The 22,577-nt window shown below is 46.0% G+C and overlaps 1 protein-coding gene across 1 annotated transcript in view; it reads right to left on the bottom strand.

Annotated features, from left to right (window-relative positions):
* Window positions 1-22,577, bottom strand: part of LOC117867826 (ATPase family AAA domain-containing protein 3-like) — a 57,239-nt gene that overhangs the window by 20,337 nt on the left and 14,325 nt on the right. The window contains exons 8-14 of the mRNA XM_034753150.1: window positions 15,966-16,121; window positions 15,756-15,812; window positions 14,615-14,740; window positions 9,653-9,777; window positions 6,779-6,830; window positions 5,678-5,748; window positions 1,764-1,931 (exon numbers count right to left, since the gene is read on the bottom strand). Of these exons, the coding sequence (XP_034609041.1) occupies window positions 1,764-1,931; window positions 5,678-5,748; window positions 6,779-6,830; window positions 9,653-9,777; window positions 14,615-14,740; window positions 15,756-15,812; window positions 15,966-16,121 (755 nt within the window). The remainder of the gene's footprint in view (window positions 1-1,763; window positions 1,932-5,677; window positions 5,749-6,778; window positions 6,831-9,652; window positions 9,778-14,614; window positions 14,741-15,755; window positions 15,813-15,965; window positions 16,122-22,577) is intronic.

The raw sequence follows: 22,577 nt of genomic DNA on the forward strand, positions 1-22,577 counted from the left end.
TGAATGCATGCCTGTTGGTGATTGTGTCCCCAAAAAGGGGAGACACTCACTGTCACCGGGATCAGGAATAGCACATGGACTAACATTAGCCACAGCCCTCTGTGGTGGGCTCCCAAAGGCAATGTGAGACTTCTGGCCTGATTTAGACTCCTGCCGAGAATGTTAATTAGGCCACGGGCATCCTGAACTGAGGGAGTGGAGTCCGGCAAAGGGGCCAGGAACTGGCTGAAAATAACGGAGAGGTGGCTGCTGCACTGGTCAACAATCAATACTCGAGCAATTTTATCTCCCAGCAGCAGCTCTATTTTGGAAATTAGGAAACAAAGGCTCAAACTGGCCCCCCCAGTGAACTCTTGATTGTCACAGCTGGTCATCAGCTCTTCTCTCATTAATTAGCGTTTCCCCTCTTGCTGGCAAAATTTCCACTTCTCTTCATGAGGTCTAAGCCAAATGTTCCAGCATTTCATAAGCAATAAGAAAAAAGGGGGATTTGCCGTGAGGCTGAATCTCTAGCCCATTTGTGGGCTGGGCGCCGGAAGGACAAAAGACAGCTCAATACAAAGTGCGCAGAGGACTGGGAATCAAGAGACCTGGGTTCTACCCCCAGCTCTGCCACTGGCATCCTGTGTGATTGACTGTCTCCAAGCCCCAGTTTACCCCAGTCCGTAGCATGCTGACTCCCACCCCCATGACTGGCGTAAGAAGGGCGAAGAGGGGAGATTCTCAGAGGAGCCGCTAGGAATAAGACATTGTGTAACTATGAATCAGACGCTGAACGAGAAGTGTTCTGGAAGCAAGTTATATTCTAGGAGCAATGCGTGCAAACTGCAATATGGGTATTTCACAAGAGGGAGTCTGCGGCTCACTATTCCCCCTGCAACTCTCAGAAGTGGATAAAGACACAAACCCCACAGTTTAATGAATTATAAATGTTTGGCTAGCGAACGAAGACTGGAATCAACTTCTTAAGATAGCAGAGGGCACACTCGAAATAAGTCAATGCCTAGGAAATATTTCTTCTGCCTTCACTTTGCCCCATTTCCCCCTTCTCTAATTATCTCCTGATTGTAGTCACTAACAAGAGATGCTTATTCTGGGAGGAAAATAGGGAGAAGAACTCTGACAGACTGGGATATGCCCCAAGCCCACCAAAACTTGAAGTTACATCTTCTCGGCCTGATTTTAACATGCATTGCACTGTGTGTCACTAAAAGCAAGTGATACTGCCTTAAAATGAACCCAACAGGAGTGAGACTTGGGATGCCAAAGACAAAGTATCAGTTATTATCATAGCACTTATATGTCCTAGTCATGGACCTCATTGTGCAAGGTGCTGTATAAACAAAACAAAACGATGGTCCCTGTCCCAAGGACCTTACAACCTAAGTTTAAGACAAGACACAACAGATGGCTACAGACAGACAGACAGTGGAGTACAAGGAAATGAGGCAATACTGGTCAGCATTTTCCCCAGTGGTGTCTGCACACCAGCAGCCTAATCACGGTCACCAGGGTATGTTACCTGTCGCTTACCCCAATTCTGTTGAAGAGCAGGGGACACTCTCGAATGAGGCAAAGGAAGCCTACTGGTCATTATGCAGCACAAACACTACTGAAGCCCAGAGGAATCCACCTTCAGACCAATAGGCACAATTGGCTGGGAAGAGCGCTTTGGTCTCCAGTGATGATTATCAAGGAAGAGCTTTTCTATGACAAGGACAAAACCTTCAATGACCCCACTGCTCTGAGGATAGGATACTTACTGTTTTCCCTCTGTGGCAGGCTTCAAGACGTGCTTATCAAAATACATCCTCACCAGACGCTCCCGCTCTTGTAACTGCGGTAGGTCAAAGTTCACCATTTCATCGATTCGGTCGTTGATGGCCCAGTCAAACTGCTCGGGCTGGTTGCTTGCTAAAACAAGCATAAACCTGGACGTGAGGAGGGGGAGAGGGGGGAGTAAGGAAGAGACAGGGGGTGAGATCAGTGAGAAAGACACCCATGGATGCAGATCCAATACGATGACTCATGACTGCTATGGCCCAGAGATCTACACACCATACAGAGCCTACGTGCGGTAATCTTTCTTCCTCAAGCTCCCCAAGCCCATCTTCTCCCACTATCTAATGTTCCAGGGAAGGTCTACTTGCAATGCGGAAAGTGGTATTGGCATTGCTACCACAGTGACGGACGCGGGCTGGAAAGAGGCTTGTCGCATCAGTGCAGAAGCAGCTGGCTGGAGCATGAGCCCCCCCCCCCCCCCCGAAAAGACCACCACCAATATCTCCTGTACGAGCCAAAGCAAGAGACAGGCCTAGGTCTGGCAAGGGGACAGATTTCATCACACCTGAAAGCTCTTACCCTCTAGCAGCAGTCTGGTGGCTTAAATGAAAAGCTGGGGGGGCAGCCTCAGTCCAGTTCCTAGTGCGCACATGTCCACCCCACAAAAAGCCCTTGCTGGCCCTTTCAGTGGAAGCCCCAAGGACTGAACAGAGCCATCTTGGCAGTAGGTGCGCCCCCTTGCACGAGGGGAGTGACACTGGGAATGGCACACAAGGGAGGCTTGCATTGCTGGGGCTGCACGCGTTTTGTGGCAGGAGGATTTGGGTCTCTAGGGCTCAGAAGCCAGCAGTTTGCAGGCACACTAATTCCTTTTAAAAGATGGAAACATTTAACAGCAGGGAGACTGCAAGTGGCAGGGAAATTGCTTTTGATTTAAAGCTGGGTAATGCTAGACAGTGTTTCCTTCATTGCGAACATCCTGTGAGAGCCCAGCCTTTCCAGCGCACCTAAGGGAAGCAGGTGTCCAAGAATGGGCAGGCTGACCTGACCTGACCCTCCTCTTGCCCCAGCACACTGGACGCTGCTCCAGCAACCTACCCCGCTCTTGCCCTCTCCCTCCCTTTCAGGTCGCTTCCCAATTTGCATTTTGAAAACGGAGCGGCTGCTTTTTCGCTTTGTGATGATGCGCTCTCCCCATGCCAATTTCGCTTTAGTGCATTAATTGATGCTACTGGCTTAATGGTGCAGCATAATTTGAAATGGGCTTTTTACAGCAGCTATTGGAATATTGACCCTCTTGCCGCTTGTTGAAATCCAGGCCTGCCGGGGGCCATGTTCTTCACATTTATTTGCAAAGATAACGTCTCTGGCCCAAAAGTCGCATTGGCATTCCCCTGAGCCATGGTGGAAGCACAGCTGGGCCTTCCTAGACAAAGGTCTTTCCTTGGCGAGGGGGAAGATTATGTGAGACAGCTCGAGAGAAGGGAGTGGAGGAAGTCGCTTGGAGATGTTAGTAACAGGTACCCAACATTGAGATTTCCCAATACATCCTTTGGGGAAGCTAAGATCGGCTACATAAAACCTAGCACTCATTGAAGGCAGTTCCTGCTAAGTAACAGAACCCCTCAGGGTCCCACTGACACTGGTGTATTTACATGGGCTACTAGAGTTACCTAACAAAATCCCCATATATCGCTGGCAGGGAGGACTTCTCTAAAAAAGCTGCAGTGAGAATCTCTGAAAATTAAGCAGTGCACAAAATCAACAGGAGACGTTTGCTTTCCTAGAATGGTTCACTGCAGGAGTCATGGGCGAATTAAGTACTCATCAAAATGAGGAGCTGGCCATTTGGATTGGAGCATGGGACCAACAAGCACTGGAAGAAGCTTCTCCAGATCTGCCTAATGCACCTCAAAAAGGGAGCTAGAGCAAGGGGTTGGTATGAACCATTCCCCGCCTGCCGCTGGATCGCAGTGTGATTGTGACTCTGACGCCAGGCTTCAGTTTACCCTTGGAATCGTGCAAATAAGGTTTGCAAAGCGCTTCACTCCTTGGGAGGAAAGATAGGAAATAACTTCGATAAATCTTGAGCTGCAACACACTCTATTAATCCTGAGTCCCGGGGCTTCTTCTGGCAGAGCTCCCTTGCTGAGCTCAATTGCTTTGGCAGGGCATAGGGTAAAAGACAGTTCTGTTAAGTGACCTGATAGCTAGATTTTATCAGTTGTCACCCTTTAAATCTTTGCAGGTTTGCTTTAAAACAACATTACACCCACTCAGTATGTGCAGTGTTCATTCTACTGCCATACCTCTGGGAAATCCTGAGGTAGCCCTGGTTAATTCTTATGACTAGTTGTGCTTAAATTCTTTGCGTTGCTAGAGCTTTTCAAAGTGCTTCAGAAAAAGAGGACAAGAATCATTATCCCCATTTACAGCTGGGGAAACCGAGGCACAGGAATTGTCCAAGACCAAAGAGAGCCAGGAACAGAACCCAGCTTTCATGTCTTGTGCTTCAGTGCCCTATGCAGTGGGCCACATTCCCACCCTTCTAAGGCAACTGAAAAGTTTAAGGGTGACCAACGTACATAAACAATAAACTTGGCAGATGATAGCTCCCATCATTGCGAATGAGAGTCCTGGGGGTGCCCCTGGGAGAAAAACTCCAGCTAGTGTCCTGAACCAATCACAGTGTTACCATAACAATGTGCACTTTGTTATCTATGTCCTTCATTACGTTTTAATCACTGGGCATCTGACCTCCCCGCACTCAGAAAGGAGATGGCGATTTTTGACTTGGCTCCTTTATAAAAGGAGAAATTTAATCATCAAGCAGACTTGGCAAAGAACCAAGTAAAAAATTACTTTAAAGGGGGAAAAAAATCATCTTCATGTGACCATGATGATCGCAGGGAAATGATTCCCATTAAGCTAAGCGGTGCTCTCCGGGCAGGAAATGCTGACTACACAGAAACTGGGCACAAGATGAATGACAGCCAAGACAATTCATATGCACATGTATTTGACAAGAACACCAAACAATAATCTGCGTTTGTGGACGTACCTGACAGCCTCTTAGAGAACAGCTCTGGGTTTCCTAAGTGTATTTACAGTGGAGAGTACAAATATACTGAATCCACTAGACAGCTTGCTCAGAAGTGAGAACGGGGCCAGCTTTAGGCACACGAGAGAGATGCTCACCCCTCGGGCACATGGTCAGAGGGGGCACTAGAACAGTGCAAGAGCTGCAGGTCAAACAGGCACCAGGGAGTCCTGTTAAAGGGGTTCAAACACACACCTGAATGCAAGCCTACCACCTTCGTTAGTGACCCGGACGTCCATGAATCCAGATTGGACTGGTTTAGCAGAAATGCTAACTGCCCAAGAAGGGGAAAGTCTGTGCTTCTGCTTCCTTCAAGGCGATCTACAGACCCATATACTGCCCTTACCCATTTCAGTGAAGGCTGCGCAGTGCACCTCAAGTGCTAAAACAGAACCCTAGGTAGTATCTGCATGGATAAGGACTGCTCAGTCTCTTGTACCGTATATTACAACGAGGTCTGTACAGGCTCCCTTCAATCACTTCCTGGGGCAGTCAAAGAGCCTCCAAGTTTGAAAAACTGGAGTCTCCACTGGTGCACTACATTTACAAGCTTCTTTTCTGTCTCCAAGGAAAGAGAAGCAGGTGACCAAATTTTTACGTTATTTTTAAGATGCAGTAAGTCACTCAGTTTGCTCAGCATAGATTTTTGTATCTCTTCATGGAGGAGATCAAAGGTCTAACTTCCAATGACCATCTCAACTTGTATACACTGGCGCCAGGCAATAATGCTAGAGAGCGACTTCTGCCTGCTTTTACTGAACATGAGTTATTGCACTACGGAGACTGGGTTCTTACTTGTTGCTGTGCTGTCCCGTCCTGTGCAGAAATGCATTCAATGTCGCTCTTAGGTCTTCACTGATTTTCTCCTGCAAAGATACATTTCAGAGGAGGGTCACTCACCTGGTGGTCAAGGATGGGCCGCAACCTTTGCAAATATGAATGGTGATTTTTCTGTTATGGTAGTGCTTAGAGGCCCTGCAAGAAATCAGGGCCCCTTATGCTAGGCACTGTACACATACAGTGAGTGCCTGCCCTGAAGAGCTTACAGTCTACCTATTCAAGACAGAGTGGGAAGGGAAAAACACAGATGTGAAGTGACTTGCTCAAGGTTACCAAGCAGACCAGGAATAGAACCCAAGTCTCCTGGCTCCCAATACAGTGCTCTATCCACTGGACCATGCTGCCTTTGGCTGAATAATATGTCAAAGGGAAGCTTTCACTTTCTATCTAGGTACTTGAAAGGAAGGAAATAAAAAGCTGCAATGAGAAAAGGATTCCCTTGCATATGTATTAATATGATTTCTCCAGGGCTGGATGTGAAAACTCTTTAAACAGATCACTTGGATTCTGAGTGCTGGGCCTAGGGGCAAGATGAGATTTGCCTTCAACGCACAGCACGGGGAATTGTTCTTAAACAGGCAAAAAGGAATTTGTGGCTTTTTTTGGCGCAGCTTTGTTAGTGCTATGGAAAACAACTCGGCTCTGACAACAGTCCAAGTCAGCCACTTGCTAGGGTAAAACACACCCGCAGGGGCACAGCAGTGAAATGTGGGACCATGTTTCCGCTGCCTCCTGTCATTTTAATTCCTCATTTTCTCACCTACCACCCAGCCACCTGCAAGCTGTCCAACACACAGCTCACGCTACCCACCTCCCACTGCTCGATGGAGGAAGGAACAAATTCCCAAGTCAATCTTGAGCAATGTTTGCCCCACACAGCTGCAAGAGGGTAATTTCTCCTCTCCAAGTCTCTTAATGATGTAAGCAGTAGGGCACCTGCCAGTTTTAATCATTTTTGCCTGTCGAGGCTAACTAGTCGGGTTAATCGAGAAAGCTGCTGGCTGAGTGACCGACCCCTGCCACACACAGATGGGGATTGCAGGGAAAAGCACTTACTGTTGCCCTCTTCCGTAGGAATGCATCTGCTTCATCTACAAACAGCAAGAGACTGTGAAGGGAAAAAAACAAAACAAGTAGAGACACAGGGAGACAGATACAGCAAGGGAAGAAGGCAAATGATCTAGAGCACCCTAACTGGCTTAGGGCTCCTCTTTCCCCAGACCTAATCATCAGAGGTGTCTAAGCTGAAGCTCCACCAGTGTATATGGGGAGGGGCTGTTGGCAGGGTCCCCTAGCTTTAGAATTTGTCCCCCATTGCTCAGAAATAGTCTGAATTGGAGAACTTTCAGGGCACATTGCAAAGCTTATCTTTTTCTCTCCAGATGTTTGAAAACAGGAGGGTGTGGGGAACAGCTGGTGGGGGTTCGAATCGCATGGTTTAGTGGGAGTGGATAATCCTAAATTGTAAAGCTGCACTTGAGTGATGTTCAAGTAATTAAGTAGGGTAGGTACTCTTTTAGCATCTGTACACTAAGTGAATGCACAGCTCAGGGCACTAGGCAGAAACCCAAGAACACAGCAGGCCCCGGTGACAGTATATTCCATATAAAAATTCCATGGCTACGGCTGCTATTTTACCAATGTGACTTTCGGGTCACAGCCACGGAATAAAAATTTCCCCCACTAACTAGTGGTATTTTCCCCATCCCCCTTCTTTATTAATTTTTTTGAACATACAGCTGGAAATAATGGTTTTATTATTTATTCATTCCTCCAGGTAAAGCCAATGAATAATTCAGAAAAATAAATGCCTTGGTAACCCAAGATTTCTGGTCCCCACAGGAGACGCAGGATAAAGAGAGGAGGCCAATGTATTATGTTCTCATCTATCCAACACAACCGATATTGCTTCCTTTCAAGTGATCCAAGTGCCTTTTTGGAAAAAAACAAAACAAAACCTTTTACCCAACTCCAGCTTCCCCGGAAATCGTCTCAGCTGCTCTTTCCCACCAGAACAGTTTCTTAAGAGTTGCCTCTGCCCCTGTCTCCAAATACTGGCAGCTTAGCGGAGGCAACAGCTAAACTACAACTCTGAAAGGCAACGCATGTCACCTGATGGAAGCTGTTTAAAAGCTTGTGAGAGCTGCTCCAAGAACATGCATGGATACATCTCCGGAACCTTTCCATTTACTATTTCTGGGGTGCAGCCTTGAGGTAGATCAAGTGTGCAAGTTCAAATTCCAGACCAACTAGTGCTATGAAATGTGGTGTTCTGACAGGGAGTCTAGAGGTGGAAACCTCATCTCTCCTCTCCCCTTGACACCCCCGCCCCCTTTCCAGAACAGTAGCTGCCTACTGACAATAGGAAAAATGATCCAAACCTACAGAAAGCAGCCTGAGGTTCCTCCAGCCCTCTCTCAGATGGCCAGTTTTCCAGCACACTGTATGCAGTGGAATAACTTGACATCTATGCCAGTCTATTTTCTTAAAAACTGTCTGCCTTCTGCCTTCCAGCTCCTCAAAATGGAGGCTGCAAACTCTTCCAAAGGAAGTTTATTTTGCAAGCTTTAAATAGCAACTTTTAGGGGCAAATTAAAACATTTTGGTGATGAACGCACCAGAGTATCAATATGGACACTGCAAGAGAATGTCTGTCTGAACCAATAACAGGGCACATAAATCACCCATTAGCCCTCTCCATACATCCTGCAAAGTAGCATAGGAGCAAAACGAGATGGCTCCCAGCCCTCTATTAGATTTTAATATGCCTGGGAGGGGACAAGGGTGCACATAGAAGAGTGGTATCAGCTTCATGCCGTCCTGCAGCTCGCATGAAGCAATTCACATCACCACAAATAGCTTAGCTAGGTGCTCTCTCAAGACTCAAGAGGGGGGATTTAATCTGAATGAAAGAACCACTCCAGAGTGTTTGTTTTAAAGGGGTCTTGAAAAGGCAGAGTGTGTTTGTGCTTTGCTTCTTGATGAATGTCAATGTGTTTGAATGGATTGTTACAAACATCAAGAATAGAATACCCTGGTTTTGCTGGAAGCTCATTGGAGAACTAACCAGACAAGCAGGAGGATCATGACACCACAACAGCCTGAAACCTGAGCAACAGGAAAGGGGGGTTGGGGAGGGGCATTATTAGACAGGCTCTTTAAAACCTGGTCATGTCTCAATTTTTATTAACATTTATTTAAATTCCAACCACTGACGCACTTAGGAGAAAAGCTCTCCGGGCTTTACCACTCCCACCTCTTCAACTGGGAAATGAGAGAGCTGCCATTCCAGTTCTCCGTTCCTCTATGAAAACACCCAGATAGGACCAGGGGAGGCAAGTGCTGACAACCCTGAGAAGTCTCAGGTAAAGAGCAAGCAGAACATTCTTTTTCCATGAGTGGGGGGCCAGGAGGGGAAGAACTTTTTCAGCCCTTTATACATCATTAAGCAGCCGAAGAGGGCACCCCATTGCAGGTCAGTATTAAAAGGTATGATATGGGATGGCTAACGCAATACCTGTTCCATTACAGTTTCTGCCCGGAAGCATCTGTGGGTACATCTCCAGGGCAATCACAGGGTGTGACTGCAGCTCAAGTAGACGTATCTGAGCTAGCTTTAATCTAAACAGCTCAGGTCCTGGAGCAGCACAGGCTAGCCCCATGAGGAATTACCCACGGTCCTGGGCAGGCTTGTACAGTGCTCACTGAAGCTCCTGCTGCCTCAGCTTTACTGGCCTAGGATCCAAGCTAGCTAGATTAAAGCTTGCTCGGGTTTGTCCATTCAAGTTGCAATCACACCTTGTGACTGAAGTACAGACATACCCTATGATTCACAAATGCCTCGTCATTACGTGCTCCCATTCCACTAGGTCCCCCATGCAAGGTAAAGGATCTATGCAAAGCTCAGATGCCAGAGGACCTCCTACTTACCCTCTCTTACTTGTGTTAGCCCAGTCAAAGACTTTGTGCATGGCAGTAACTCCTTCCCGCCCCATGGGGGCAACATCGCCACCTGTCATGATGGCATAATCCATGCCTGAATGCATGGCTAATTTCTGGAAAATAAAGAGGGAAGAGAAAAGAGAGTGTGAGTGGTGATTAAGATGTTCTCATTCACTATTCAAGAGCACAGAGCATGAGGTGGCAAGAGGGTGTTAAATTACTGACATTCTATGGCTTGGGATATGTCAGAGCCTCTCCACCTCATTTGCCCATCTGTAAAATCCTCAGAATACCGCCCCCTCACCTGGTTGAGAGTATTAATGTTGCGAATTACTGTGCTGATGAAAAATGAAAGTACAAGTTGTATTAAACCACGCTCTCAACTCACAGAGGGGCACATTAGCGTATTTTAAGGGGAAGGAAGACTGGATAACCTTGCAGGCAGACTCAGGACATCCAGATTCACAAATTTTAAGGCACAGAAGGGACCACTATAATCCTATGGTCTGACCTCCTTCACAGCACAGGCCAGAGAATTTCACCCAATGATTTCTGCATCAAGTCCATAATTTTTGCTTGAGCTGGAGCACATATCTTAGAAAGACATCTCGTCTTGAGTTAAAGACCGAGTGATGTGGGCTGTTCCAATGGTTACTACCCCTGCCTGTTAAAAATTTACACTTTAATTGTAGCCTGAATGTATCTAGCTTCAGATTCCAAACCGGGGATCATGTTATGCCTTTGTCTGCTAGATTAGAGACATAAAAAATTCTTCTCATTTAAGTATTTACACATCTTGATCAAGTCATTTCTCTCTCTTGGAGAAACTACATAGATTGAGAAACAGAAGAAGCTCAGTTGTAAAGCAGATTTTCCAGAATTCAAATAATTCTCGTAGCTCTTCTGAACCCTTTCCAATTTGACATCCACGTTTTTTAAAAACAGGACACCAGACTCCCTCCCCTTGGGCAAGTCATTTAACCTTTCTGAGCCTCAGTTTCCCACCTTCTGATTACACTCTGTATCCCTTTCTCTCCATTGTTTGTTTCGACTGTAAACTCTGCAGGGCACGGACTGTTTCTTGCCTGTCTGTGCAACAAGATGGGGCCCTAATCTCAACTAGGTCTTTTAGGGATTAGAGTGATACAAACAAGAAGGGACGAAGCTCTGCATTTCTCTATTTGCTGATGGAGTTAAAAACCTGGATTGTTATTGATTATTTAACTTCTCTAGCATTCAGCCTAAATTATGGAACTTTTCCTTCCCTTTTGGAGGCTGTTTTTAAAGCCTGACTCAAGTCCTTGATCTGGTGACTGCCAAGTGAAGGGTTTCATAAAGAAGCCTTTGGAGTGGGCCGGGAATTTCTCCCATAAACCTGAAAGTAAGAAAATCAGCTGTGCTTGTGCAGAATGCCAGCTGATCCTTCAGGTGGGTTTGACAGGACGCAGAGACAATGTTTATGGAGCATGGCTTCATGCCAACTGGAGTTGCTCAGGACGCTGCGTCGTCGCAGGGTGGAATTATAGCACCAGAAGAACCTCCCTTCGTCCCCCCAGCTTTGGAGCATAGACTTTAAAGCCAGAAGGGACCATCCTGATCATCTAAGTCTGACCTCCTGCACATTACAGGCCACAGAACCTCACCCACCCACTCCTGACATAGACCCCTAACCTCTGGCTGTGTTCCCGAAGTCCTCAACTCATGATTTAAAGACAATGACATTAACTCCCAATTTAAACATCCCCCTCCACCTGACTACAGGATGCCAGTGGGGACTTAGCCTGCAACTGTCCGTGTCAGAGCCGTAGAGGGCTTGGTCGAGGGTTCCATCTGCCCCAACACACAGGAACTTTGTCACAATAAACATTTTGCAGGAGGCGTAAGCATGAGTGACCGTCTGTTCCACACACACCTCTGGCCTCAGGTGAGTGTAGGAAAGAAGTAGACAGTAGAGAGCCTCTTCCTCCCCCGCGCCCCGCATCAGGAGGTGGTAGCCAGGAGCAGCTTGATGGAGCCCTGCCGCGGCCAGCAGGTTGGACTGAGAAAAGAACTCACATCGCCAGCGCAGTCCTTGCCACCCAGTTCTGCCGAATCAGCTAAAGGGAAGTTGTCTGAAGGTCAAAGTGAACAAGCCAGTTTGTGCAGCCACAGCTACATACGCCATTAACATCTTCCCATCTCCAGTGAAACATGCTTAGCTGAACAGGACCAATTAATTGCTGGGCGGCAGGAGGCAGGGGAAAAAAAGCTTTGCTTTGTCCATTAAAATCACCCAGCTCCTGCTGCTAAATGTTAAAAGTGTTCTGAATCAGGCTGACAGTGCTGGGAGCTCAGAGCCACATCCCCGGTGTTCACATCCTGCCATCCGGCACAGCTACTTAACAGACTGTTGACCCATAGAGCCCTACACTGCAGGAGGCAGAAAACCCTGTCACGTTGCTCCATGCTGCCATCTTTTAGTGTTCACTGAAGAGCAAGTCCATGTAGCTGCTTTGTTTTCTGTTAAAGCCTATCTGAATGCTAATGCTGCGGGACAAGTCGGTGGTTTTCAGCCTCTATCCTGGTGGATCAGTAGCCACATCACAAAAGCCATCCATGCCACCACAACTGGCCAGTGATGAAATGGGCTATGGAAACAGAAATCCAGTGGCCACTAGAGGCCAAGATTGAAGGAGATCAATGAGGCAGTGTGGGCAAACAGCCACTGCTGCTGATTGGGCTGTATCTGTCCTGTGCAGAGTGGACTTCTGTGTCCAGGGCTAATTAGCTCGCACTTTTCAAGGACAGCCATCTTAACTGACCAGTGCCTTCCACTCTTGTTGGGGAGAATAAGGTGACCAAAATTACAGGACACTGAAACTAGAAGACTCATTTAATACCTTAAGAATTGTATCCTAACAGGGAAAAAACACACACATTTCAGTATTTTAAAAATCACAAAATCTAGATATGATTCCACACGGACACCAGACCTGGTTTGGAGAGCACATTTCTAGAAGGAAAGGAGCAGCCCTGAGAGTTCAGTAGCCTGCAGAATCCTCTGACTGACTTTATTTGGCCACCAGTTTTTTAAGTACTGGAAAGTCCAAGGGGGCACTGAATTCCCAGGGATGGTGTCCCCGAGTACAAGCGGGGCCCGACAGCACACATTGCCATACACACGTGCTCAAAGAAAATATGCAGGAGGGCGTAATGGGGATGTGACCATCAAGATGGGGTGCAGACTTCTCTCCCCACCTCCCATTCACGGGAGCACAGACGCTTGGGATGGCAAGAGACCAACAAGAGCAGGACATATTTCCTTAGAGTAAATCACAAGAAACTGATGCTTTCCTCCCATCAAATTGTTAAATAATGATGCCGGTAGTCTATGTCCCTTTACACTAGAGTCATGTTTGATCTACACTTGTTCTCAGAGGTCAAGTCAGCTGATCCATAATTAGACTTTACACCAATGATGTTCAGATGAGCAGATGAATTCTAATAGTAGCTAGTTTCCTATGGTACTGGCAGCATCTCATTTTGCTATTTAGGAAGGTTTACAAAGCCTGTGCTGCAGCTCCCCCACTCAGTAGCTATCCACCCGTATTTTAGTTGTAGCACGCCTGTGTAAGACCCGAGCGTCAGCTGTGCTCCACACCACCGCCTAGAGACCAAAGAATGAGTAAGTGCATGGGCTCTCTGCACCCAGGGGCTGGTGAATTCTGGCTGGCAGCAGGGTGTAGATTCAGTGCCATACAACATATAGTGTGCCACCACCACTGTTATTCAAGAGAGACAGATGATCCCAACAGGAGTAATGGACTATCTGGTGGTGTAACAGGCTAACGAAAGCACAGCTCCAGCTGCGATAATGCTGCCTCTCCCTGCAACTAAATGTAATGCTTGTGAAAGGTGTTATCTCAGGAATCCTTGAAAGCTTTTGTTTCTACAAACAGCCGTTCAGCAAGGGTGGAGACAGTGCAAGCCATAACGTCTCCTCTTTTCCATCGATATGTCAACTGCAAACCTGAGGGCTAGCCTCGAGAGGCAAGATGCTAATTCAGTCTCCATGACCCATACAATGCTTTTCACAACATGGATGCTCTTAACACAGGAAGAAGTCAATGAAAAAAGGTGGCAAATTCACGACTGAAAAGGAATGACTTTTCCACACCACGACTGGCCTGTGGAACTCATTGCCACAAGAGATCACTGCGCCCAAGAGTACAGCAGGATTCAGGAAGGACTGAATGTTTATATGGATAAGAATATCCTGAATTAGAATACATTAAAAAAAAAAAAGTTTGGAAGGTATCTAAACTTTCCTGCATTGGGTCATAAGCCAACAGCTATCAGGGTTGGGCGAAAGTTTTTTCTGGGGCTTCAGGAGCAAAAGTGAAATCCATTATTTAAGTTAATCGAGGCCTTTCCACCTCTCAGAACTTCTGCGTGAAAGTTGTGTGCTGTTTGTCAGAGTCAAATCCACACTAAATCAGAGGGAAGCACACAGAACAATTCCTACTTATCCAGCCCTCCTGCTCCCTCCCCCTATGAGTTAATAAGCAACAGGATAGCCCCTGCTTATGAGTCAAATATGATTAACAGAGGCGGAAATCAGATACCAGGGCTGGCGTTGGCATTTCACAAGTCATGTCTGCCAAGTGGCACACACAGGCTGTTTCATGCCATCAGCCAATCCAGAGGGAACAGTTTCTCTCTCTAGGCTGAACACTAGAATTCAGGCCACTGGACTGGCTAGCCTGGAGCACAGAGCACAGCGCTATCAGGTAGATGCCCCTTCTTCCTCCCTCAGCGCCCCGGAACCCACTACTCACACACAAACAAACGTCAGGGCTCAGCAAAGCTACAGCAGTTGCTTGCAGCCCAGAGAGGTCTAGTTATAACACTGTAGGGTATTCCTTGAAAATCCACAACAGCTGGGCCGTCAGGATCTTGGCAGGGCCTTACCTTGGCAAAGAGAGTCTTCCCAGTACCAGGCGGGCCGTACATAAGGATATTCCTGTACAAACTTTTGTTGTTTCTTGTATTTCGTGTTGCTATGGCAATGTCTCTCACCCGCTCCTCCAGCTTGGGCTGCAAGAGGAGAAAAGTAAAGTTTGGGAAACAGACAACATATCCGATACCCAGAGCTGGTCTCTGCGTCACACAGTGGTATAGGCAGATGGCTGTCAGTACTGTCTGCAGAGAGCAGGGTTGGAGTCTCAGGTCTGATGAGTTCTTAGCCTGAATTGCTGCAGCTTATTGGCTTGGACTTGAGTAGTTCCTCCTCCTGCTTCAGGATTTATTGTATTTCAAGTTATAATTCCTTCAAATTCAAGCCACAATGAGCAAAGCTTTAGCTAAGAAGAATAATTTTTGGGACCGATAATGGATATGAACATTTCAGAATCTACCCTACTACGGATGCTCTAGGAGCTTATTTTCCATGAATTACCTACAAGAAAGGACGCGAGGGGGAAGGTATGTAACAAGCCAAGTTAGAAGCAAAACTATTGGTAGTAATAAATCTTCCATGTAAGTGGGAGTGAATGAATTTCTTATACATATTCTTACATTCTGAGAAATACAGAGGCAGATATTCCTACAGACACTTTTGTTTTGTGGTAACAGTCTCGAAAAAAAGCCCTTTAATTCACCTGATATTAAAAAATTAAATTCAGAAACAAATGTGCAAAATCAGTCCTGATGAGTGGATTGATAGCCATTCAGATGGTGTTCAAAGTCAAAGGCATATGTTCCTTGGTTCTCTGGCCTAACTGTGGATGTCAGAGCAGTAACAGTTCACAGATTAGAGACGACATGTAGAATTTGGATAGACTATATTGCCCCATTAACATGCTGACTAAGGAGAAAAATCATGCCGACCTATGACTTCCAACTGCTCTGTACAGAGGGATCAAAGTTTAGCAGGGTGTTTAATGTGTTCCATGCTGAACATGGAAGCTTATTACACTCTGGGTGCCCCAAGAGTGCTACATTTCCATATTACTGAACTGTAACAGAATTTAAAATGAAAGCAAGGAGAGAACCTTTGATATTTAGACACCAAGATCCTGGCCGGTTTGAGATAGCAAAAGCCGGTACTCACGCTGAGAACAACTCCTTCAAGAGCATCTTGAGCCTTGCTGGTAAGACGCTTGCCAATCTGAGAAGGAGAAATTCATTAAAAACCAAACACATTATGCAAATATGAGCACTAAGTGTGGGGTTCTCGACATCACACTGCCAGTCCCCTAGAGCAGGACTAGCACAAGCTGTGTCCCAGCTAACAGCGAGCCAAAGGAAAGAAGGCATTTACCTTGATGGGATGCTTGAGTGCCTCCAGCACAGTAATGCGCGAGGTCTCTCTCACCAGGGAGGGCTTGCCCAGACGAGCTTCTATGTACCGCCCTGCAACCCCAGTAGCGTTCTTGGCCGTGTAAATCCCCACTGCCAGCAGGGTCAGACCTGCCACCTGGAGAAGAGGGGAAGATTCTGATCAACTTCCTTTGCAAGGCAATGCTAGAATGACAAACTGGAGTCTCTCCTATTGGCTGGGGACACTCAAGGCTGTATGGAGGGCTTGTCCACCTGCATCCTGGTGGAAGGGTGTTAAAGCACAGATCTATGCATCTCACACTGTAAACGGAACGGTGTTATAATGGAGGTAGATGCAAAATAATCTGTTTTGTTTCCGACTTGGTTAATCAAAATTTTGACAAATGAAACGGAAAATTAAATGCATCCTCAAGCTGCATTAGTTGCTAATTCTGTTTATCTTTGTGTATTCTATGAATGGTAGAGTAATGATCGGATTCATATTTACGTGCTAGTGTACAGAAAGTAAAGTGCACCTCTAATAACTACCAGTATGTGATTGCTCTGTATTAAGAAGGGATTTTTCAGTGGTCCCTCCTTTGAATTAATGGACAGGGCATCCTTGACCATCACAAAATCACCAATTAATAATCTATGTCAAATCTGGCCCCATATGTAGGTTTAACTGAAAAACAAGCAGCCACAAAACCTGAAGACCAACAGAACTGTTTCCATAAAAATGTGCGTGGATGTTCTCTTAGCTCACCGGTAAGGTTTGCACGTACAACAACAGTGTTAGAAACTCACTGTAAACAGAAAAGAAACAGACCTGTCTCTCTCCATTGCCCAACCTAAGAGTGCACTGGGCTGCAAGCTCTTCAGCTAGGGTAAGGGTGCCCCTCATTCGTTCCATGAAGCACCTAACACATTTTGAAAATGTTACAGCCCCAGTTTCAATAATTTAGAATGTTACTTGCAACACAAGAGAATTTTAAATCTAAGCAAGTTCCTTTAAATACTTTAGAAGGATTTCCATAGATGAGAAACTCTGAGCACAGCTGTGAAATCAGAGTAAATCCAAGAATGACCGAGGCTCCAACTGGCAGTAACCTCCCTTGACCAAAGGGGCAGTCGAGACCAGCTTCAAAGCTTGGCTCTTTCACAGAGTGCTTCCTACCGATGGTGGAAAATGTGGTTAAAGGAAACAAAACGAGGTTAAAGATGAGTGAATCTTTGCTAGTGGCAGGAGGGCAGCTTGGTCAGCTGGAAAAAAAATCCTTGATTTGTGTTATTCCTAACAGAGCTCTCAGGAAAGGAAGGGGCTTTCATATTGCAGCACCGTATCCTACGGAGGCCATGGCCCATCGGCGCACCGTACTCTGCTGTCGGTCTTTGATTGGCACTGCTTTGGAGGCAGTTGGAGAGCTGTATGATAGAGGACAGCTCCCAGAAGCTCAGACTGAGCTTCCCAAAAGGCACATTAGAGATCAGGCTCCCCGTTTTCAAGTTAAGAAAAATCCAATGTAAGGAAACCAAAGAGGAAAAGCCCAAGTGCCCCATACCTCCTCGGCTATTTAGCAGCCCCTCAGCTACGCATGGGTCAACACCAGGCTGTTCCCTCATGTGGGCAGGATTACCCAGAGCGGTTGACAGGAGAAAAACCCTGTCAGTGAAGGGAGCGGATATGGCTTGAAATCGCACCAGAAGCAGGTAAGCATGGAACTGCCAAATTCAATGTCACTTTACCACAGCCACAAGTCTGAATCATTGCATGCTGAACTAAGTGAAGGTACAGCTGCAGACTAGGGTTGCCGGGTTAGATCGTGCACCTCTCCCTCATGGCCCCTGTAAAATAATTTTGGGATGGTCACAAAAATCCTTCCCCTTCTTCCATTCCCTTCCTTTCAAAGGTTGAGGGGTTGGGGCATCTTCTTTATCCTTAGATGCAGAGGTACTCTGCTTCTGCATTCAAGCTGCCAGAGTCAAGAGCTGATTATTGGCCTGCTCTGAGTTTGCTATACAAATCTTTAACTCCAGTCTTTACAACGACCAGCAAACTACTGTGCCAAAGCCACACAGCCCTGAGTGATAGAACCCCAAAGGCTCTGCATTTTACCTTTAATCCCAATCCCCTTGGCAACAGTCCAGGGAGGCATGAGGGGGCAAACAGGATGGAGAAGTGGTGCCTGCTTCACCCTCCCCATCTCTGCCAACCAATCCCTCTTCCAACCAACTTGGCTTTATTTGCTCTAAATGAAACCAGCTTTAATTAGGATGAACTGCCCCCACCAGGAAAGCTGCCAGGAAGAAAGCTTCACTCAGTAAGGTGTGTTACCCATAGGCCGTTTAAACACCATCAGCAGCTGCTTTGACAAGCAGCCTGAAAATAAACTTCCTTCAACAGCCATTTTAGTGTCCAACTGAACTCTTAAAACCAATAATTACCACATGAATTGAGTGCAGAGAAAACCCCACTAGTTACTGTGCAGCAAAATGCTTTGAACATGAAAAACGACAAATTCCAAACGCCACAGGCGCCAATGTGGCACAAAGGGGGAGAGAGAGGGGGTCAGGGTTGTGCTGCAGAAAGCTAGTCCTATTTCTAGATTTTAAAGGCTCCTTAAATTACTCACTTATGGACCAGTCTGGGGAAAGTGTCACAGCCCCATGGTGTTCCTGGAGCATTACTGCATGAGGGAACAATGATCTTCCAGCCAACAGAATCCTTAGCTGTTTTAACGAACTATGGTTCTGAGTGTCCTGTATGAGTCTCCTTAAAATGGCCTGACTTTCAGGAAACGCTGAGCATACAGGTTGAAAATCTGGCCCCTTTCAAGTGCGTCAAGTTGGGCACCCAAAATTAAAGCCACTTTTGAAAATCTTGACCCATATACACAAATCACTTCACCCACCACTGAAATGCAGTAACCCTGGGGTGGAACCATATATCAGCGCATAGCAACATGAAACAAAAGTCTAGGAGGGGAGTAGTGTATCCAACCAACACTGCACAGGAATTTCGGGAAGGCAGAAATATCCACCACCATATAACCACAAGACTAATAATTCATCTGTGCTCCTATAATTTCAGGGCTGAACCTTTTCAAACCAAACCTGGTTAAACGAGTATTTCCCTTAGGGGAAGCTTGGCTCCCAGCACTCTAGAGTATGGCAGCATTACTATACCGTGGGGTGAGTTATTTTTAAGTCTCCTCTGGACTAGAATGCAACTGTGTGCTGTGCTGGTGCCCCCCCAGAAACTACTTCTTGGGATGAAGAGGCTATGACAAATGTCTGAATTCTGCTTGCTACTGAGGGCTAAGGGCAGCTGTTTTCAGATGAACATACACAAGCAATTCATCACCCATCAAAATGAGGTCAGAGATAGCACATAAAATATGACGGGAGATACCAACAATTCAGGAAAAAGGGGTGCAAGGAAAAAAGGCAAAAAAAAAGACTGCTCTTTTCAAGCTTCCTTGTCAGCAGGACCAGACTCCTCATCTCTATAGTGCATATAAATCTGGTAGGTGCTAAAGTTCCTAGCTCACGCCAGCTAGAACTTTTACACTAACTGGACTGTAAATGCCACGTAAGTAAAGAGCAACTTGAGGGTTTACAAGCAATGGTGGCTCAGAACCCTTTTGGTATCACTTACTAATCAGACGATTAATGGCCTCTGGACAGACAGGCCAATACAGAGGCGTTATAAAAACAAAGGGACAGAGTTAATCAGAGAGACGGTAAAAATGATGTCCTGACGTGGACAGGTGTGTTGTGTGCAGCATCTTTTTGGAGAAAACCATAAAATTTTGTTTGGAGACTGCCGAGGTAGATAAAGTGAGTGCCACTGAGGAGGAAACTCATCTTGCCCTGTTGTTCTTGTTTTGGCCCAATGACCAGAGAACTTTTTAAGCCCAAAACATAAGCATTGTGATCAGGGCTTGGGATCTGTGCTCCGGCTCCGCTCCAGCTCCAGGCAAAAACCTGCAGCTCCACTGCTCCAGAGCTGCTCCGCACTCCAGCTCTGGGCTCCACTCCAAAGCCCTGATTGTGATTACCTGATTATATTGATTCATTCAATGACAGCTCTTTAGATTTTCACCCGCTTTCATGGCGCTAGACCTTAAATTTGCAGACGACGCAAAATTACTCAAGACAGTGAAGTCCAAAGCTGACGACGAAGAGTTACAAAACGACCTCACAAAACTGGGTGACAGGGCAACAAATAGCAGATGAAATTCAGGGCTGATAAGTGCCAAGTAATGCATATTGGAAAACAATCAAAACAAAAATGGTTTAGGGCTATGGAGCAGCTTCTGTATGAGAAGCGATTACAAAGACTTGGATTGTTTAGCTTAGAAAAGAGATGACTAAGGGGGCGGGGGATAGGATAGTGACCTATAAAATCATGAATGATGTGGAGAAAGTGAATAAGGAAGTGTTATTTACCCCTTCACATAACACACAAACCAGGAGTCACACAATAAAACAAACATAAGGAAGTACTTCTTCACACAATGCACAATCAACCATGGAACTTGTTGCCAGGGGATGTTGTGAAGGCCAAAAGTATAACTGGGTTCAAAAAAGAATTAAATACATTCATGTAGGATAGGTCCATCGATGGCTGTCAGGCACAATGGTTAGGGATGCAACTCTATGCTCTGGGTGTCCCATAACCTCTGACTGCCAGAAGCTGGGATTGGATGACAGGGGATGGATCACTCAATAAATTTCTCTGTTCATTCCCTCTGAACCATCTGGCACTGGCCACTACTGGAAAACTAGATACTGGGCTAGATGGAACATTGGTCTGACCCAGTATGGCCATTCTGATGTTCTTAAAAGGTTACTGCTTTGGAGTTTGGAAAGAAAGATGTTTGGAGAATAGGCAGGAGGAAAAGGCCAGCTCTGCAAAACACACCAGAAAAAACTTAAGCTCTGTGCTCCAGAACCCAACAGCACAATTAGTTTACGGAATAATTAGCTTAATGTTTAACTTACAGCCAGATGCTGGTGATTCAAACCAAAGCAGCTCCAGCTAGAGAGGGGAAAAAAGCAGGATGCAGCAATTGCTTTTAGAGCCAGCAAACACACTACTTTTCTCAAAGTGAATGACAAGGTCAAACCAAGGGCTCAAGGGCAAATAGAATATGAACACCATTTAATTTTACTCACTTTAAGTGTGCGTAACAGGCCTGGAGGGCTCAAAATAACCTCAGATTCATAACATAGCGGGAGGACCTCAGCATTCAATTTATCTCAATTTACAGATGTGTTGGAAGGAATCCACAACGGAAGGCGAGAAACCCGTTGGCTTTTTCCAGCAACCCCTCTGTAAAGAGGCTCTACCCACAACCAATATCTAGACCATTACACGTGACCTCAGGCACAGATCTTCTGCTTTGACACATGGCAATTATTATTAGTGCATCACAGAACTCGGTTAAGTCACTATTATAGGCTGCAAAAATGAAAATAAGACTTGCCAGAGAGATATCAGACTTGAATTTCACTATTGCACACCTGCAATATAAGATATGCACCACCAGAGCTTTGGGATGGACAGATAAAATAAAAAACCCAAACCCAGAGAATTCTCAAACCATTATTCCAGGCTCCCACATTCCCACTCAATAAATCCAACCCCTCCAATTCTATTCAGGTTCTTATAATGTCACTATCATCATGGTATCCAAATGCCTCACAAAGGCCTGAGTAAGTGACAACCCAAAAACAAACAAACAGTCTTGCTCTCTTGGACCTGCAGGGAAAGTGAATTCCCGAACAGAGATCCCTGACAATATCCTGCATCAATCAGCTGAGTAGAACCATTGGGATTGCACATAAGGAGGGGCAGGTAGCCAGTAGGCCTCAGAACACAGGGCTAGGTCAGGGAAACCCTGAGATACAAGATAGGCTGATTCTCTCTCCCAACCCACCCTGACTCCCCAAATCCTGCTACCATAGATTTCCAAGTGGCAGAAAATACAGGTGTGAGTGCTTGAGAGGAAATAAACAGTTTAGCTTAAAACTCCAAGTTCACAACGCAAGAGCTTGTTATTTTGCACAAAGGCTGCAATAAAGCAGAGGTTTCTGGATCAGGAATTTGTAAGCTGAAAGCACCAGACAGCAAGTTTTAAAATGATCTGAAGGCTCCAGATGCTCCAGGTGCAGCCTACATTCTACAAAGGGATTCACTCAAAGCATGTCTTGCTTTCACTGGGGTGGCCGTACAATGTGTCCTTTGTACCAGCCCACGCAGGAGCCTCTGTGTATAAAACGGGAGGGAGGAACAGACGGTGGAAATGGCTTTCAAGCAAGGTGTCCATTTTATCAAGCTGGGCTACTAAAAATATCTTCTCAAAATTACAAATCAGGACATGTTGCTCAGTTTGTAACATTCTGAAGAGGAAACTTCATGGCAACAGGAACAGGCTGCCCTGCATTCATGCTGTGTAAGTGGCACTGTGCAGTTTTAAGCCACAATTTACTCCAGCAAATGCACTGGGACTTCAAGCGCTTGACAGGCTTGCGGCTCTGTGATGGAAAGGAAAATATGGCCTCAAAAAAGCTTCTGTAAAAATTCATTCAAGAGGTTGTAACAAAT

This window comes from Trachemys scripta, chromosome 19 (assembly GCF_013100865.1).
Source record: "Trachemys scripta elegans isolate TJP31775 chromosome 19, CAS_Tse_1.0, whole genome shotgun sequence".
Classification (NCBI taxonomy): domain Eukaryota; kingdom Metazoa; phylum Chordata; order Testudines; family Emydidae; genus Trachemys; species Trachemys scripta.